The sequence below is a fragment of the Cynocephalus volans genome, chromosome 16, assembly GCF_027409185.1.
Source record: "Cynocephalus volans isolate mCynVol1 chromosome 16, mCynVol1.pri, whole genome shotgun sequence".
NCBI lineage: Eukaryota > Metazoa > Chordata > Mammalia > Dermoptera > Cynocephalidae > Cynocephalus > Cynocephalus volans.
Window position 1 is genome coordinate 47,842,461 of NC_084475.1, and position 20,672 is coordinate 47,863,132.

Genomic DNA, 20,672 nt, shown 5'->3' on the forward strand with positions numbered 1-20,672 from the left:
TGAGCCAGCAGTGTCTTGGGAAGAGGACAGCCACATGGAGTGGGGTTAAGATTTTTTTCCCCAACTTTGTTTCTAATCACACAAAGACATTGGGTGAGAATACCATTATTTTAATCTCTAAATTCTTGTTCATAATAAGATCTTAGTTTCTTATCCTCTTAATATGCTTCCTTATATTTATTTCCTCATTCTTCTTGTAATATTATAAAAATTTTGGATGATTATAAGCTAGCTGAACAAAGACTGGATAAGGGTCAGTTTGGAAATGTCAGATGTCTAGTTGGTAATACAGGCTTCATAATAATAATGTGTATACAAGAATAAAACTAACATAATGACTAAGAAATAAATTAAGAGCATCATAGCAGAAATGTTTGTACTTTCAATAAAAAGGGTACTGTATTAACAAAGGGAAAGCTTTAGATAATCAGCAACACATTCAAGGACAATTGGAAGATGTTTTAATTTTTAATTTGTAATTGCACCACAAAGCCATTATTTAATAGTTCTGTTTTGACTTTTGCCTCACTAATACCACAGATCTAAAGGAGCCCCACCCCATTTTCCCAATCATTCTCTTAACCTCCTGTGTTGTTCCCAATGAAGCATGTGTCACCATCAGAAATGATCTTGTTTATCTGTTGCCCTCCATAGTTCTTCCACCTCTCACTAGAACATATTCCTCTGCCAGGATGTAGGGGCCTTGGCTACTCATTCACTGATGTAGCTCCCAGACCTACAACAGTGCCTGGCAAATAACAGGTATTAATAAATATCTTTGGAATTAGTGTATTATATGTAGAATTTGCATCTGGAGAAATAGGTGTACATAGGAGTATTTTATGAGTAGAGGTCCTAATGAGTCTAAATAATGAGTCCTAATCAAACTCCCCCTCCTTCCCACCTCTCTTGCAACTATGTCCTGAGTCAGTATTTGAACGTTGTTACCTTTTCTCTTTCACAGCTATTCTTTGCATGCTACAAATGAGTCAAGGCCTAAACTTTTCAAGGCCCTTTAGAGCACAGACACTGGAGCCAAACTGTTTAGATTCAAATCCAAGCTCTGCCCTTGTATGACCCTGGGCAACTAATTTAACCTTCCTGTGCTTCAGTTTCCACCTTCACAATGTGATGCATGCCTCATGGAATTGCTGAGATGATTACAGGAATACATATGAAACACTCAGCCAAAGTAAGTGCAATATATGTGTTAGTCATTAATATTAGCTATTTTCTGTCATGTGGGAAGAAGACACAATTGACAAATCCAAATAATAGGAGCATCTGTGGGAGACAAATGTGATATGAAAAGCAGCAGGACATTTGATTCCAGGAATCCAAAACATATAATTTATTAATTTTATACTTAGATATTTGTAAAGCACACAGAGGTACAGGAAATCTGAAAGTTGTTTGGATTAACTTCATGATTTTGTGTTGAATGTTATAAATTTTATTTTTAAATAGCTCAACAAAACATGTTGCATTTTAATATCTTAAAATAAAATCTGTTATATCAAAATCTCAAACATTTTAAAAAATTATAAAAACCATGATTCAAGCCAATAATTCCGTGCTTTCAGATTTGGTGGGTAAGCATAATTTCATTTGTCTATGAAGAATTTACTCTGTTCCCTTCTGGCTTTTTCAAGGCTTTCAAAAGTGATCATTTCTCCTGGCAGCTGCAACTTACTCTTTTCTCTTTCCAGTATGTCCTCAGCTTCACCTTAAATAAAGTACAGAAATATACAAGGTGACAAAGGGGCCATCAGCATTTTGTGAGAAGGCCTAATTGCTATATTCCAGTGACAAGCTGTAACACTTAGTGGAGCCATGTTTCCAAATCTCACAGTTAAACATTTCACCCATTTTTCTCAGGAGAAGTAATGTAACTCTCAGGGGAAAAAGTGACGAATTCTGAAAATTCATAGACAAATCAGATGCTATAGATTTTTTTTTTTTACAGAAGACAGCATTTTAAAACACAGAGGAGAAAGAACACTAAGATAAGTAATTTTTTTTTCCTTAACAAAGTCAGTATGATCACAATTAATTGTGTTTGGAGGGGTTTGGTGGAAAAACCACATACAGATCTTTGTATTACCCTTTAATACATCATAAGTGACAAGAGAAAAAATAAAGTTTACTATAAATTCCAGTTTTTCAAGAAAACAAATCTTTGACCTAAAATCACTTGTAAATACCCAAAATAATATTAAATGTTGTTTAGTCTGTATACATACATATACACACATATATACATTTTAATAAATAATTTCTCTTTCAAACAACAGCTAGCAATGCAGTAATTTCTTGGTCCCAGTGACATTTGCCACATTGTTGAAGACTAATTAACAAAATTATTTTTTAAGTTATAATCACATTGTTGACATTCCATAAACCTGCTCTGAAAGTGAAGGCTAATGCTTTCTATAAGTACTCCTCTTTTAACACAGTAAATTATACCTCAAACCCAACAGAGCAGGCTATAATTTTAAAGTTATAAGAATATTTTGACCATCTGCAAACATCTTCTTTTTTTGCCTCAGTCTTAAATAATAAGTTGAAATCATTATAAAATTACATATAATTAGGTGGGCCATTAATGACAGATTAGGTGTTTTCCACATGAGAGTGCCTTGCATGTGATATATTTTCGGTATATGTTTACAGAATGGCTGATGATAAATTCAGTCAAACAGGGATTGTATATTTTGGGTCATCACTATTAACAGGGAAAAACCTATAGCCTAAACTTTCTAATGTAGTAAGTTTCCTGATGGATTCTGAAGTTTCGGGAGTTTTATTACAGGAAATTCCCACAACATGCTTGAAAGTATAAAATTTTATATTCTGTAGATGCTGATGGATTTGTAATAAAATTACTTTCCCAAAATATAGTCAATCTTTCCTAGAAAATAAACTTTAGTAATATGTTCAAATGAATGCTGTGTAATAGAGTTGACATTTTTGAATTCTATATATTAATTTTTAGGAGGCACTGAGAATTCTAATCTCCACAAAAACAATGAGACATAGTTGAGCTCAGACTAATCAATTCTTAAGCAGATGAGTAAAGTGAAACAGGTTGTTGAAATGAGTTTAACATTAGTAAATCAACTGTATACAGTTAGTTTCCAGCTTAAAATGGGTTTGTACTACAAAAGTTAATTTGTAGATCAGTGTTTTGGAACATAGAATACATTTTCCTATAATAATAATAATACTGTAAATAAATTTCTAGGTCATCAACCAAAAAACTGTTTAGCCCACAATATAGCTGAACCAATATTACTGATATCAGAAATACCTGACCCCAAGTGGATATTTTAACATAGTGTTTATGTGAAAGATGCATTTCCACTTTCAAATGGGATTTTTTTTGGCGGTGGGGGCAGGAGGAGCAGGTGGCTGATATGGGGATCCAAATCCTTGACCATGCTCTAACCAACTGAGCTACCTGGCCAGCCCTCAAATGGGAATTTTTAAGAACATATGATCCCTCTGTGTCCCTAGGCCTGGGAATGACATGTTCTAGTCCCTATTCCCAATATCTGGAGAGAGGTCTGCACCATCTCCTTTCCCATACCAAAACAGTCCCCACAGAGCTTCCTCAGGGATGATAAGCCCATCATCCAGGAGAGGACAAGATAGCAAAGATGAAGGCCTGGGAAACCACTGTTTCCAATATGATCTGGGTTGAAGGCTTGAGAAACAGGGACATAGGGATCCTCATGAGAGTGTAGCTCCCAGAAAAGTGGTAGGAATTTGGAAGACATGGATGTCTTAAACTAAGAGACAACTCTCATCTCCCTGAGACAGAAAGAGCTTCTGTGGAAGTAGTGCCATCTCCCCGGTCAATAAGAGCCAGGATTCTGTGACAGCAGTGTTATGCTGGTGAATATTTAACAACCAGCTCTCTGGGGGAAAAAAGTACCTAAATTTATTATGTATATAAGTTTTGTATAAATTTTACTAATATAAAATATTTATAGCACATAACAAAACATACAATACTTTAAATCTTAAATTCCATATGGCGAATTGATTCTCCTAGGATGCTTTCATTGATTTTTGCTGCTCTTGAATCCATAGCCAATCTGTGAAGTTGATGAGACAGTATAACTCCAGCACGAATGATGGCTGGTCTTTTCATTCATATTAATGAGTAGGACTAAAGTAAAACAATGATGACATATAAGAGGTCTTCAAAAAATTCATGGAAAGGTTCGTATTATCTTTTAATTCAATTTTTCTACGAACTTTTTGAAGTATCCTCGTATGTTGGGCCTTCACTTGTTTGAGAATGATGTGAAAGACAACTCTGCTGAATAGGATAATAGTTTTTAAATACTGAAAAACATTTCCTCAAATTTTTATGCTACTCACAATATAATGGCTACAGACACAGCACACTTTTAAGCTAAATCTGCATTATTAGCATTTTCTTCACCAATTTCTTATGTCTAGATCATGGGTTGGCAAACTTTCTTAAAGGGTCAGACAGTAAATGTTCTAGGTTCATGGGGTCTTAAGTCTTTGTTTTAGTGACTCAGCTCTGTCCTGGTAATAGGAAAGCAGACAGACATCAACAATACACAGATGAATGGGCATGGCTGTGTTCCAATAAAACTTTAAGAAACAGGTGACTGGCCCACAGGCCATAGTTTGCCAACTCCTGGTCTGGACAGTCAACAAAATAAGAAGTCAAGCCCTGATTTGGCATTTGCAGATTTCCATATTTAAATTTTTCCATAAATTTAAATAATAAATTTAAGTACATTTTTTCCTCAAAAAGTTGGTTGTTAAATATTCACCAGCATACCCACCATGACCATCTTCAAGCTACCAGTGAGATGTCACTAAAGTTGAAATTGTAGCTGTATTTTGTTGTGTCTGTATATTGTATCTGCATTTCTATCATACAGATACAATTGATATAAATAGACTGAAAGTATAGATACTGTAATAGTAAAATAGAAATGGATGAGTTCTGAGTATATATTACCTTTGTTTTTAATATAACTTAATAATATTTAATTATAATCTACTTAATTATAACTTTACATATCAACTTTTCATAGAATATAAATGACTGTGTCTAACAACCAGCTTATAAAATTCCTGAAAATCTAACAACTGGTTCTTGTGAGCTGGTCTGAGCTGGCTCCAGCATACCAATGTGTGAGATGGAGCAGAAATGTTAGTTATCAGAGGCTTGAAGAGAGGGTCTTGTTGGAATCTTCATAAGTCAAGGGGTGATAAGAAGAGAACCCTTAAATAAGAAAATGAATCAAGAAATAGAAACTCTGGTTTATCAAAGACTTACTTTTCATTCTTTGTAAAAGGTTTCCATAGCCCAAGTCATACTGGTAGGAGAAGATAAAGCTTAATGGAACAATAGGGAGGATGAAGGCTGGCTTCTTTCTTTTTATTGCTCTAAGCCAAGAACAAAAAAGAACCAATATCAAAAACAAAACAAAACAAAACAAAAACCTGTAAATACACATCTCTATACTTGAAGGAAAACATTTTACCTGCTTTTTGGAAGACTATCCTCTATTTCAGAAATTACTTAATTCATTGGAGTCTTCTATGGAAATAAAATTTTCTTACCCAATACCCCTCACCAGATTCTGCAGTTTTTGAGGGCAGGGTCTATGACTTGCTCATCTTTATTTGACATTGAGGCTCAGATTCCTCATTTTAAAATGGTAAGGATTGATATCTACCACTTGGGGATTGTAAAGATAAACTTGTACAGGCCTCCTATCTCAGTGTCAAGTCAATTCTCTCTCTAACTTATAAAGTGGAGAAAAGGACAGAATAAATATAAGAAACTAAAGGTAGAATTAACTATTACGACTGTGATTCTACAGAATTACCCCCAAGGACTAAACTACAAGAGGTAACTTTGTTTACATATACACTATCTAGACCAAAGTGCTATCTTGGTCAACTTAATGTAATAATATGATAATGGTAAAGACAAAAAGAATAAATTATTTATGAAAATTTTAAAGTAAATAGCAAACATACCCCGCTGTCAAGGAGATGGTTGCAATGCCAAAAAACGTTCCAAAATATTTGAGGAATTCCCGAGACCAAGCAACCTGCATGGCCATTTGTCTTTCCCTCATTTCATTCTGCATTATCAGCTGCCTTTCCAGCTGAGGACAAAACGAAAGACAAAGCATGGTTATTTGTCTTTTGAATCTGAACACAGAGTTAATAATCTGCTTTTCCAGTGGATTTTCATTCTTCAATTGCTTTGATTCTGTTTTTATTGTTATTTCAATAGACTTTGACTAAAGTCTCTCTGGACAGCCATCCCCAACTCTTATCTTGGCAGTGAAATCTTCCTGGAATATAACAGTATAGATACCAATATTCTGTTTCTGCATCCTGACATATTTGCAGCATGTGGTCTAGAGCTTCTAGCCAAGCCTCAAATACATGTCGAGTTTTTCCATTACATGTGAGGAAATATCTGTGGGTCTTTAAATACAAATGCATCTTATTGGCCTTTGTTATTACCACTTGCACTGAAATCATTTTGCTTTCCAAATACATCCAACTTCAAACTGAAATTCATTTGTAGTGGATTCATGATATGGATCACATCATGATATATAGTAGAGGGGTGCTATCTTGAGATATCAATAGAGATTTTTCTTTGCTACATTTTTCCTGTTGCCTCAAGCCCTTTGCCACTTTATTCAGTGCCTTTCACTACTTTGGAGCAGAAGGCAAATACAGCCTAGAACACAGAAGGAGACTGAGACTGAATTTCTGAATGGATTTTTAGAAAATACACGGGGGTGGGGAAGGGGGGGGATGCTGGTCAGTTAGCTCACTCAGTAGCGCATGGTGCTGATAACACCAAGATCAAGAGTTCAGATCTGCATACCAGCCAGATGCCAAAAAAAGAAAAAAAGAAAATCCACAGGAGAGGCAACAGTCTAAAAGCCCAAGCCCGTTTTTTGAAGAGAGTCAGATTCTTGAGAGAGAAAAGTATTGTTGCTCTTAAATTTTAAAGTCTTGGCACTGAATATCAGCAAAGCTAGAGAGCATCAAGCATAGAATCCATGATACAAATCTTAAGGTGGGGAAGAAAGACTAATAATGTGACTCAGTTTCCCCTCCATGACCTCTTTCTACCATGGGAAGGAACTGGGAGAAGAGAATGAGAGTTTAGATATAAAGATGGGGCTCAGCTCCTTGTCCCCTCTTGGCAGTTGAAGCCCTGGGGGATGTGATGAAAACCCCAGATAGGCCTTGAGAATACCCGGACAGAAAAGACTTGTGGCCCTGCCTCCTGTTGAGAAGGCAGCTATTGCAGAGCAGAAATTGTTGCAGGGCAGATCTAGGCACAGAGCAGGCCTGAGAAAGCCCACTTAAGTCTCCCACGGCTTACAAGGGGTGTGAAGAAAGTCTGCAAGATTCTCATGTCACCTGGAGAGGGGCACAGAAGGTAGCTGAAAATTGAAAGCAGGTGTTCTACCAAAGTCAAAAACCCTAGGATCAGGGAACCCCATAAAAGACATTTGAGTAGTGAACATAAGCCAGCGACTGGGTGGGGAAGGTGGCTGGATCTGCAAAGATCAGCAGTACGGAGATGATGGCCAAGCCATCTGGAACATGGTCAAACACCATCAGAGCAAATCACCTAGCACTGCCCAGGTTCATCCAACAGAAAACAGCAGAAAAGCCTCCTCCAACAAGATGTGCCTTCCCTAATGCCTGTGCCGCCTAAGATCACCTGGACCCAAACCTAGATCATTCCAAGGAAAAAATGAACAGAGAAAGGGAGAGAGTGAAGCTGAATTCAACTACTTACTCCCAAAGAAATGAGTTTTAAACCCAAAGTAATAAGTCATTTGTCAATATTAAATCTGCCATCGCCAGTAGAAATTGAGGTTCATTTTGAGTTCAGTTAGAGAGTGAACAATAAGTTGTGTTTTTGCACACACGATTACTTAGTGTGTGAAATTCACCCTTGCTACATTACATATTCGCAAAATTTACACGATAATTCATAATATCCCCCAAAGTGATCTAAATGCAGCAATTAATCATTTGTGTCTTTATCAAGAGGCATGGATTCAAACAAGACACAGAGGAGCCCAAAATCAGTGTTTCTAAACATCGGCTGCACACTGTGAGCACCTGGGGAGCTTTTCAAAGTCACAGTGTCCAGACTCACCCCAGACTGATTAAACCAGGTGGGACCAATTAAATCAGAATTTGGAGGTAGGATTGGGCATCAGTATTTTTTTTTCCAAAATGACAATAAATCATTTAATTTTATGACATATCTGGTGTTAGCATTTGTAGCTCAATAGAACATATGTTAACTCCCTAAGAAAACCTCAGTGATGCTGTATCTGTCACCTCTTTCTGCACTGGGAAGTAGTGCACAAGGTATTACCTCAAAAACAGTTGTTCCCATCTCCTGAGGCACTAGCATTTTTTAAGCATTTCCAGGTAGTTCCAGTGTGCAGTCAGGATGGAGAACCACTACCTGAGATGAAAGAAGTCACAGCCTACATTTTTTTCCACCAAAAATCAAGGTGAGATAGTTTGAAAGTGGATCCCCTGGGAACTCTCAAAATATTGTAAGCAGAGGGCTATTTAAGGGCAGTGGAATTAATCTGCATGGTTAACTGTTGTGGTGGATACATGACACCCTGCATTTGTCAAAACCCATAAAAATTTACAGTGCAGAGTGAAACTTAATGTAAACAAATTTTATGAATCAGCCAAGAGGTCAGGGGATGCACAAGATGAAGTGCAGACTGTAACAAAATAATCTGATTGCATTACAAATGTGTGATATAACCTCGCTGAAGGGCATGGAGGAAAGGGACTTATCTAACTAACTTTGGAAAATGGCATTTTGACTGGAAACTGTAAAACTAAAGACAGAAAGAGCTGTATGTAAACACTACTCTAGTTGGTAAAGCTGTTTCTCACAGGGTAAAGGTTAACAATTTTGAATCTGCCTAACATGTCTACCGGAGATGAACAAACAAGTAAATTGATGGCAGATGGTGGGAGCCAGGTTTCTAACTATTAGAGAGAGAAGTTACAAACAAGCAAGGGGAAAAGATTAGAATGAACTGGTACTAGAGTAGAGTCAATGACATCAGTATGAACTCATGTTTAGCTTAATATAGATACAGATGGGCAAAGGTAAATTCATAGATATGCATGTATATGCATATCTGTATGCATGCATGCACATGTATGTTATGTAAGTATATACATGTTACTAACGTGTAAGTACATACATTTCCACTGAGAGGGCAAAGAGGTGATGCCAGCCTCTTGTAAACAAGCACAGCCAGCACCCAGACCATGGTTTCCAATACTACTACTCTCCAATAAAGGGAAGCAGGGCTCCTTGGAGAAATGGCTGACCTGGGACTGGGGAAAGGAATTATACAAAATGAGTCTAGGGTATCTTGTTATGCCAGAAAGCCAAAAAATGCTCAAAAATCATATAATGGAGTATATCAAAGGGACACAGGAGCCTATGCCAATGAGTTCTCAATGACCAAAGCTGGAAAAAATTGATCAGCAAAATAAATAACAATATTGGATTATAACCCAAACTACAAAATAAATATCCATGAGTCCATACTAAGATAAATGGAGAAGAGACAAATATCTGGTACAGAAGAATTACAAATCATTTATGTACATACTCCTCCACCCCCCTTCAGAGATGGAACTTAACTCCTCACCACTTGGTTGTGGGCTTTCCTTAGTTACTTGCTTCCAATGAGTAGAGTATGAAAGGGCAGTGGGAGGGAGAGGGAAGCTAAAGAGACAAGAAGACTAAGTGTAATGTGGTATCCTGGATGGGATTCTGGAACAGAAAAAGAACATTTGAGAAAAACTAATGAAATCTGAATATGAAATTTATTGACTAGTAATGCACAAATGTTAGTTTCTTAGTTGTGATAAATGTACCAAGGTAATGTAAGACGTTAACAGTAGAGTATATTGAGTGTAGGGTATCCAAGGAACTTTATACATCTTTTCTGTAATTCTAAAACTATTCTCAAATTGAAGTTTATTTTAAAATATGGTCATAAGCAAATCTTATACTCTGGATCTCTGCTCTCCTACTAAGAATAGAGGCAATTATCTCAATATGTAATAGACAAATTGTAAAAATCAGCACGACTGTTTATCTGCAATAAACTCTGAAACTAGAGTTTAACAAAATCCATGCAGACCCTTTCCATGAGCAAAAAATCTTGATGAAGGATATCACTGAGCTGTATGTTAGTTATCAATTAAATTTTTTTAATTATCCCATACCTCATAATATTATGTTTAAAGTCACAAGTTAGGTCCATATATGTTTTAAAAATCAAATCAATAAACTTGGCCACCAAATTTTCAATAGCCATAAAGGGATAATTACATTAATGCAACTATTGATTTACCAATAATAGACATCCTTTAACTAAATGTACATTCATTTTCACCTTTCTCTTCCAAATACTGATGCTAACAACAACTAATGAAAGCAAAACATGTACAGTAAGTTCTCTTAACAGTTTTTAACCCAAATCATAAATATGAAATTATTTATCCTACATTAAAAGAATTATAGACCTTTTTATAATAATAATTTTCTTATCTCTGTTTCTTTTGATATTGCTTTATAGAACAATTTGAAATTAAAATGTTCCTGATTATGATTTCACACTCTGATAATCTCACAGGCTTATCTGATGCTAGTTTAACAATTAGAGAACCGCAATTAATTTTAAAGAGAACATGATACAAGCGAGCTAGCTTATTAGAAATAATTGTACATAGTAAGAGTAATCATTCTAAGTAAACATTCTAACCATCTTCATAAAACTGCTGCATCTGCTCTTTCCTGTGTATTTTCATTCTTCAATTTCTTTGTTTAAAAAATATTAAGGACAGCTACAAAATTACTGACCTCAGTAATTTGCCAATCTTTTGAGTTTCCAGAGAGGCAATTATGTAAAGGTCCACAGACCACTTAATACAATTTTCCTCTTATTAAAATATTAAAATGATTAAATATCATTTAAATGCATAAAACAATCACACGAAGGCAGCAATGACATTGTCCTACAAATCATCCTCACTGTAGTTTTAATTTTGTTTTAATTGAAGCCTTCCTTATTTTTGAGTAATAATTAGGCCACCCCTGAGAAAAAAATCAGTTTACTTCTGTGGTTTTAGTTTCTAATGGTCTTTTAACTTATGCATAATATATTCACATGTGATAGAAAAGTTGTCTTTTCATTTGCTTAATTGGGCAACACCAAAAAGTTATTCTACATGTCCCGCCAAAAAGCAGGATTTTTTGGGGGGGGAGATCAGAAATTAGAATATTTTATATTTGCCTATGCCTTTGTTAAATGATTAGAGACATTATTACTACCTTTTAAACCAAAGGCAAAATTGTTTCAGATAAAACAAAATATAAACAAACATTTTTCAAATAAAGCAGCCATAATGAAGACTGTGATAAGTGGCATTTAACCTTAACTTGCTCCACAGATATTTTCTTTATTTATTTTTTTAAAGATTTAGAAACATTTTTTATTGTTTTTTGAAATATCTTGCCTAATTTGCAAAGGCATTTTTAACGGGCACCCTTCTGCATGATGAGTGAACGAGAAGAGAACACAAATGCTGATTGTGTGGCTAAAACTCCACTCCACTGTTCCCTTTACTAGAATGGCTAATGAGCCACAGTCAAAATGATTAAAAAATAAAATAAAATAAAATAGGTGTATTTCAAAGCCATCAGGTAGTTATTCTTAAGACTTTCATTTGAATTAAATGACAAAGCAACAGACCAAAAAACAACAACAACAAAAACACAACCAACCAAACAAAAGCTACTACTCAGGTCTGTTCAGGGTCTATTTCCTTCCCTGATTTTAGTTCACTCTGGATTATCTGAAAGATTATTATTATTTTTGGATTATGAAAGCTAATAGTTCTCAAACTTTACCACACTTAAAAGTCCATCTAAAGCCTGTTAGAAATGTAGATTCCTGAGCTCCACCTTGAGGTATTCTGATCCAATTGGCCTGAAGTAGGGCCCAGGAATATGCATTTTAACAGGCACTTTGAGAAGCCTTGATCCAAATACTTTAAAGATTTTTTTCAGCTATTGCCTAAAACCCCATCCATTGGGAAATCTTGTTGCCCTACTGACCAAGAATGGGCATAGAGCTGCAACTGAGATCAACAATTCGACTATTTTCTATCGATGATTGACATTTTGTGGCTCTGGCTGTAAAGCAATGGCCACACTTATGAATAATGGGTATGATATTTTAGAAATCATTTAATGTATTTTTTATTCCCCTTAAATCGAGATGCCATATGGCTCCCCATCCTTTTAATCAATGAGTTTCAGTGCTTCAAGGGTAGGGTAGTCACCGGCTGGAACACCAAAGTCATCACTCAGCTTTGACTGTCAAATGAAGCCTTTTATGTCCTGTATCCCCAGGGAGAAAGTGCTGTTGAAAGCTAGGCTGCATCAAGAGAGAAAAGGAATTCCTAATTTTCCGAAGTTCCCTTTATGAAGCTCCCTATATCATTTATTTCTAATCTTATTGGATTCTTTTTAGAGAATGAGGTCTGTAAAATCTCTACTTTTCATATTTTCTTGAGGTTTTCTTTGCAGCCAAGTACATGATTTTGTAATATGTCTCTCCTTCAATGGATATCAAGTTCTTCAGCTATTAAAACAAGTGAGTTGATTGTAATGTTCAGTTCCTCTGTGTCTGTATTCTTTGTCTCCTAGATCTCACTTATTTGAAAGAAGTGTATTAGACTCTCCCACTCTGTATTTTATTTGTCCTTTTTGAATATTGAATATTCTTTTTAAAAAATTTTTATTGGTTACAAATATTCATGAGATACAAAGCTGATTGTCACCCCTCGTGCCCAAGATGTGAAGGCCAGATCCATAGTGGCAGCATGCACCTTACCACAAATTGTGTTTATACCCCATGTCCCCCACCCAATTATTCCCCACCTCCCTCCCCCTCCCCCTTTCCCCCCACTCTGCTTTGTATCCACAGATATTTTAAACGCTCAATGTACATTAAGTAATTTAGGAAGAATCTGGATGAGAAAAATGAGTAGGAAATTGAAGCCTTTTTTTTTTACTGTCATTTTTTACTAATGATATAAAATAATTGAATGTAAACAGAATTCTAGTATTATTTAGAGCTGTAAAAGCTTGGTGACAGCATCTTGCTATATATGATCCAATAAAGATTACAATATAATTATATCCATTCTTACTCTCAGATGTAAACATCTTCTTATAAACAATAAGGTTGCCATAAGCAAAACTAAGAATTTCTGTTTGGCAAAAACCTTTTATATTAAGTTATAGATTTTGAAATATTTGGACATTTTTCAACAAGATCATAAGATGCCAACAAGTTGAGCACATGCAGAGCCTGGGAAGGAAACAATGAAAGACCATGAGCTTCTCAACCATTATCTAAAATTCTCTAAAGCCATAGCTCCTTACAGTGTCTGGTATGTTATGAGAACTGTTAACTGAAGTTGAAGACAGTTCCAGAACTTAAATAAAAACAATGATATTTCATTTATCCTGGATTTCCTTATTTTAAAGAATACACATTTCTTAGTTTGATAATTAATTTTCCACTATGTCAGTCCTAACAGTACACAAAGCTAATACTTCTACTGTTCAATACTTGGACCTAAGAATCGTAGAACCAAGATATGCTTCAAAAGAATAAATTCAGAAAATCCTTCAGAAACTGAAGGATGCTTGTTTCTACTTTACTGTGGCAGCTGATACCCCAATAAAAATAATAACATGGCTTACCATGTGCTGTGTTAAGTACTATACATAGTAACTAGACTTTCTCCCCAAATCCTATGTATTAGTCAGTGAGTTACAGACGAGTGTACTCTAACCAGTAGTTTAAACAGAAAAATAATTATTGCAGGGCATTTGGCAGCTTAAACATTTCTGGAGGAGCCATGGAAGTAAGTTTGCCTCCTACATTATATAGAACAACACAGCCAGGAGAAATGTTCGGCCAGAACATGAGACATTCCTAGGGGAACCCCACAGCTTCTGCCTCCTGACACAGATGATCAGGACCAAATACTGAAACTCCATCTCCAAGATCTCTAAAATACCAGTCACCTCCACTACAGTGCTTACAAGAAGATCCAATGTCTTCTAGAAGCTTTACACCGCCCACTTTCACCTCCCAAGTCTCCTTCAGGGGTGCCTACTTGGCAGAACCAGGTCAGATGTGAAACTCAGCTGCAAGGGGGTCTGGCAAATTTGTGCTTGGCTTTCCAGCCTCTTGTGTGTAGGCAGGCATGCTATAAGGGAATTGGAATGAAATGGAAGTTGATTAATCCAATCAGTATTACCTGCCACCAAAGGTATCATCACAGTTTACTGTTGAAGAAACTGAGAATCAGAGTTTGAGTGATTTACTCTGTGGTCACAGTTATTAAGCGGCAGATCTAAGATTCAAACCCAGGCCTGCCTGTTCCAAAGCCCAGCCTTGCAGTCTACTATAAGTAAATGTGTAATAATCAAGTCAATATGGAAAATAGGGGTAGAATGGACAGAAAGCCTCTAGCTTTCTATATAATTAATACAAGAATTTTACAAAGACAAACATAATGGACTCTAAATTGACCTGCAGTGCAGACTAACCTGAATTATTGTTAATGTCTCTTTGAAAGAGCCTGTACACTCACTGCCTCCAATTTCTCACCAGCATTTCATGTCCCTATCCCCTGTAGTGTGATTTCAGTGACCACCACTCTCTGAAACGAAGCCTCCCAAGGCCCCTGCGATCTTTTTCCTTTCCATATCTAATTCCTCAGAGAACTAACTGGGAGCAAGCACAACATCCAAATAATGACCATGTCCTGCAGACTCAACATTCTAAATATTTCTTGAGGTCCGGCCTTCTTTACCTTGCTGCACGAGTGTGGGTTTGGGGCTCTAAGCCAAGGACCCTGGGAGAGATTAGGCCCAGGCTTTGGCTCTATAAAAACTTAGGGTCTGTGCTCAGTGAGGGTGTGGAATAGGAAGCTAGGAAGTTCTGAAAGATAAGGTCTTGTTCCCTTCCCACAACTGCTACTCAAACGAGAACGATAACTCCTAGGAATAGCCAGACGGGGTCCTTCTTCAAACTCTACATTTGTTCACTTCCCCCAAAATTTCCTTCTCAGACATTTTCTCCTCTTGGTCTTCTCAGTTCCTGGTAATGTCATCCCCTTCCAGGCTTCAACTGCCACGTCTTGCTGATGACTTCTAAACCTAAATCTCCATCTTAGAAGAACTCTTTTCAGTGGTAGATTCCTATCTCCAGCTGCCTTCTGGACATCTCCACTGGGAGAGGGATTGCCAAACCTTACCAAAATGTCTCTGCATTTCTTGTGAACCCAGTCTCCCTCCTGCTGCCCGTGCTCCAATTCAGATCATCATTACCCAGTAATAGAACCACTGAAATTATCAGCAACTTGCACTCTCTGTTCTTGGCTTCCTCTCCCTCTAATCCACTTTTTACACTCCTGCCAGATTCCTCTCTCTAGAATTGATCCAATATTACTTTCCTTAAAAACTTTCAGTGGTTCTTTAACTCCAGGATGTGACATGGCCTTTAAAAGTCCTGTCCTAATTCACCTCTCCAGCTGCGTGTCCTGCCAGTCGTCCCCTTGACCAAGCCTCCAATCCTCACCAAGGCCACTCACTCTCCTTTACACACCTTTTTGCTTACTTACAGAAAAAGCACAGACTGTAGAGTTGCATGGACTTGGGTTTAAATTCTACTTCTGTCATGTGATTGTGGTCAAGGCCCCAATTTTAAGCAAGACTTAAATTAGAAATTTCTTTTTTTAAAACTGATTTTAATACACAAATAAAAGAAGATTGTGGAAAGAATTTATTACTAAGTTTTCATTTCTGGGAAATAATTCTTCCAACATTTACGTTCCCATATAGTCTCAAAAATAATACATCATCTCATTATTACTAGAAAATAGCCATTAATTCCTGAAAAGGAAAAACAATTATTTTATTTTGTCATGTTCTGATTTGTATGGGTCTAAGAGCTATATAGAAAGGTCAGCCTGACTCAGTCATAACCAATAAATATTAGATTTGCTGCTGTTTAATTCCTGTAGTGACACTCATTCCCTCTTCAATACAATGTAAAATAAGAACCCAAACTAAATAGCCACAGATAGGAAAAGAGGTAAAATTGAGAAGTATAAACATAAATGTAATTAAAATTCTATACCACAAAACTTTCTTTTTTAATCCACATGCAAGCTAAGATATGAAGTATTGAAAGCAATAATGGTTCAGTATCAGCCCTGTGTGTGTGGAGTTCAGAGGCAGACAGAAAAGACAATGTGGTGGAAAGGAAGATGCTTGAGCTTTCAGGAATGACCCTGGCATCACTGGCTTTCAGTCTAGAAGAAGACCACCAATAGCTAGAAAAGAGGATCTAGACATTAATCACCACAAAGAAAAGATAAATGTTCAGGTGATAAGTATGCTATCTACCCTAAGCAAATCATTGCACAATATATGCATGTATTGAAACAACACACTGTACCCAACAAATATGTACAACTAAAAATTTTAAAAAATAGGAAATGAATTCCTGATGAATCAAAGCCCTAAATGCACCAAATGAAATGTAAATATAAGTAAAATTTGGAAACTGCCATATAACCTTAAGGAAGCAAAGACCTTTTTCAAGAAACGCGGGAAACATAAAAGACTGACAAAGGTTATTACACATTAAATATGAAAAACTCACCACTTCACAGCCATTAAGATGGCTATTATCCAAAACAATCAAACAAAACACCATTAAATATAATAAAATAAAAACAAAAGAAGAAAATAACCACTGCTGGCAAGGACGTGCTGCTGGTGGGAATATAAAATGATGCAGACACTATGGAAAATGGTATGGCAATTGCTCAAAAAATTAAACATAGAACTAACATATAATCAAGCAATTCCACTTCTAGGTACATACCAAAAAGCAATGAATGCAGGAAGTTGAACACATTTTTGTACACCCATGTTTATAGAAGCATTATAGTAGCCAAAAGGTGGAAGCAACCCAAGTATGTATCAATGCATCAACTGACTGGATAAACAAAATATGGCATAAACATACAATGGGATATTATCCAGCCTTAAAAATTCTGACGCATGGTGTGACATGGATAAACCTTGAAGACATTATGCTAAGTGAAATAAATCATCACAAAAAACCAAATATGATATAATTTTACCTACATGAAGTACCTAGAGTAGTCAAATTCATAGAAACAGAAAGTAGAATAGTGGTTTCCAGGGGCTGGGGAGAGAGAGGAGTTGGTGTTCAGTGGATACAGAGTTTCCACTGGGGAAGGTGGAAGCGTTCTGGAGATGGGCAGTGGTGATGGTTTCACAGGGCAGCACAAGGGACAGACACAGTGAAGGGGCTGAATGTGGGCCTTGCAACCAGACTGCCTGTGTTTGCCTCCTGACACTACCACTTATTAGCTTTGGCAAGTCCCTTAATCTGTCTGTACCTCAGTTTCCTCATCTGTAAAATATGGATAATAATAGTAGCTACCTCATGGATTGTTTTGAGGACTTTATTATTAATGAGAATAGCATGTAGAAGTAGTACAACACTGTGGTTAAATTTAGAAACATCTGGTGAAATTTAAAATGCACCTACTCTTTGATCTAGTAACTCCACTTTGTAAAAGAGTCAGCACTCAATAATACTAATTGTATTTCCTTTTCTTCTTCTTCTTATCATCATCGTCATCATTCCTATGCAGCTATATGTTCTGATGTGGAAAAAATCTGTAAGGTGTTGTTAAATAGAAAAAGCAAGGTGTGGAAGAGGGTATAGTATGTTACCATTTATCATTTGTGTGTATACACACATACATACATACATATATATTTATATTTATGTTCACATATGCCTAACTATGTATAGATTATCTTTGAAAGACTGTTCAAGAAACTAGTAATAGTGGTTTCATCTGAGGAGATGAACCAGGTGGCTGGAAACAGGGGCAGAAGAAAGTTTGCAATCTATACCCTCTTGTTCTTTCAGAATTTTGATTCATGCACACATATTAACTATTCAAAAAATTTTATGTTTTTTAATAAAGAAATAAAGACTGCCTGTTCAGTAAATGGTGCTGGGAAAATTGGACATCCATATGCAGAAAAATGAAACTGGAATTGTACCTCTCACCATATACCAAAATCAACTCAAAATGGATTAAAGTCTTAAATATAAGACCTGAAACCATTAAATTACTAAAGGAAAACATAGGGGAAAGACTTCAAGAAGTAGGACTGGGCAAAGACTTCATGAATAAGACCCCAAAAGCATAAGCAACAAAAGAAAAAATAAATGGGATTATATCAAACTAAAAAGCTTCTGCACAGCAAAGGAAATAATCAACAGGGCAGAAAGACAACCTACAGAATGGGAGAAAATATTTGCAAACTATATATCTGACAAAAGATTAATATCTAGAATATACAAAGAACTCAAACAACTATACAGTAAAAAAACAAATAATCCAATTAAAAAATGAGCGAAGGAGATGAATAGACATTTTTCAAAAGAAGAGATACAAGTGGCCAACAGGTACATGAAAAAATGCTCAGCATCACTAGTCATCAGAAATGCAAATCAAAACAACAATGAGATATCATCTCATCCCAGTTATACTGGCCGTTATTAAAAAGACCAAGAATAACAAATGCTGGCGAGGATGCAGGACTCTGCTACACTGTTGGTGGGACTGTAAATTAGCATAGACATTATGGAAAACGGTATGGAGTTTTCTCAGACAACTACAGATGGAGCTACCATATGATCCAGCAATCCCACTACTGGATATACATCCAAAGGAATGGAAATCAACATGTCAAAGGGATACCTGCATTCCCATGTTCATTGCAGCTCTATTTACAATCGCCAAAATATGGAACCAACCTAAATGTCCATTGACAGATCACTAGATAAAGAAAAGGTGGTATATATACACAGTGAAATACTACTCAGCCATAAAAAAGAATGAAATTCTGCCATTTGCAGCAACATGAATGAGTCTGGAGAAAATTATGTTAAGTGAAATAAGCCAGACAAAGAAAGAGAAAAACTGCATATTCTCACTCATAACTGGCTGCTAAGAAGGGAGGGAAGGAGAGAGGAAGAAAGGAATAAAGGAAAGAAGGAAAAGACCACAACAATACGTTGAACTTTTTGAAAGAGAGAACAAACCTAAGGATACTAGAGATTGAGAGATGGGGGGATGAGGGAGAGAGTTTGGAAAGTGATTGGGTAAAGGGCATAAAGAACTATCATGACTTGTAAAAATGAATATGCTAATAATAAATAATAAAAATTTAAAAAGAAAGAAAGGAAGAAAGAAAACAAAGCCCTTAAGCCTTTGTTTCAGAATGGAAATGTACGTAAGCTGCTTGGGATCTTAGATGTCTATTTTCCTGCCCAACAAGAGGGGAATGAATAAGGAGATAATGAAATATTCATTCAATGAAATATCCTACAGCCTTTACAATTACCATCTACATTGTGAAGGCCATTCACAATACTGGAAAATGTTTAGACAAAATTTTTATAGTGAGTATGATAGCAAACTGAAAACATATAGCCCAAGAAAAAAAGGCTAGAAGAAATGTTAAACATGGTTGTGTTAGGGTGGTAGCACTATGATAATCTTTTTGTCTATCTATGCATATGTATTACATAATTTTGTTTATGAGTTCTTTCATTACTTTCATTTTAAAAATATTTTTAAAAAGGAAAAATGTAAGTAGGGATTACTGGGTAGTGAGATTATAGACTATTCATTTTTTTCTGACTTGTACTCAATTACATAACAAATAAACTAATAACATTTTTTATAAAGAATAAATCCATAATAGTGCTGGAAAACCAGAAAGAGTGGCATCAGCAAGAGAGAAGCTCTGAGGAATTTCTGAAAGAGAGAAAGCAGATGGGATCAAAATGATGGTAAAACCAGAGTAGAAGAACCTGCGACTTAAAATAGACTTCAGGGAAGATCATACTGCTTTTAAGAATACTGGAGAAGCTCCAACTTGGGAAGTAATTAAATAACTAACTGTGTAATGACAAATGGTACTCCTCCCCTCCAACACACACAGAGGTTGAGGTGTTTGTCCCCAGCCAAATTTCCTCTAAATGGGAAATCTCGTGGGGGAAGCTCCTATTCTGAGGGATGAGGCCAGAGAAAAAAGAGCTAATATTGAGGCAATTCTGGACTTCAGTAAGAGGCAAGGAAGAAGAAAAAAAGAGAATGGCCTGAAATATGACACCATGCTCCACCCCAGAGTAAAGCTTTGTTCTTTGTAATTGTGGGGTTCTTAAGCCTGCTTCTTGCTCATCCAACCTAAGAGATGCTCTTGTGTTGGCACACCTTGTCCACTCCAAAAAGCCCACAACTGCAGAGAAAATCCACACTAGCTACTTCCATTAATCAGCCTACTGCATCATACATAAGAAGACAACCAAGGGCCACCAGACATTTGATGGAAACCAAGAGCATAACAGAGG

General features: G+C 36.3%; 1 protein-coding gene across 5 annotated transcripts in view; it reads right to left on the minus strand.

The window, feature by feature from the left end:
* Positions 1-1,409: 1,409 nt before the first annotated feature.
* The window catches only part of PLGRKT (plasminogen receptor with a C-terminal lysine), a 59,821-nt gene continuing 40,558 nt past the window's right edge, over positions 1,410-20,672 (minus strand). For all 5 annotated transcript variants that reach the window (XM_063081131.1, XM_063081132.1, XM_063081134.1 and 2 more), the window contains exons 4-6: positions 6,040-6,170; positions 5,330-5,439; positions 1,410-1,726 (exon numbers count right to left, since the gene is read on the minus strand). In XM_063081131.1, coding sequence (XP_062937201.1) covers positions 1,605-1,726; positions 5,330-5,439; positions 6,040-6,170 — 363 coding nt within the window. In that variant the 3' untranslated portion in view covers positions 1,410-1,604. The remainder of the gene's footprint in view (positions 1,727-5,329; positions 5,440-6,039; positions 6,171-20,672) is intronic.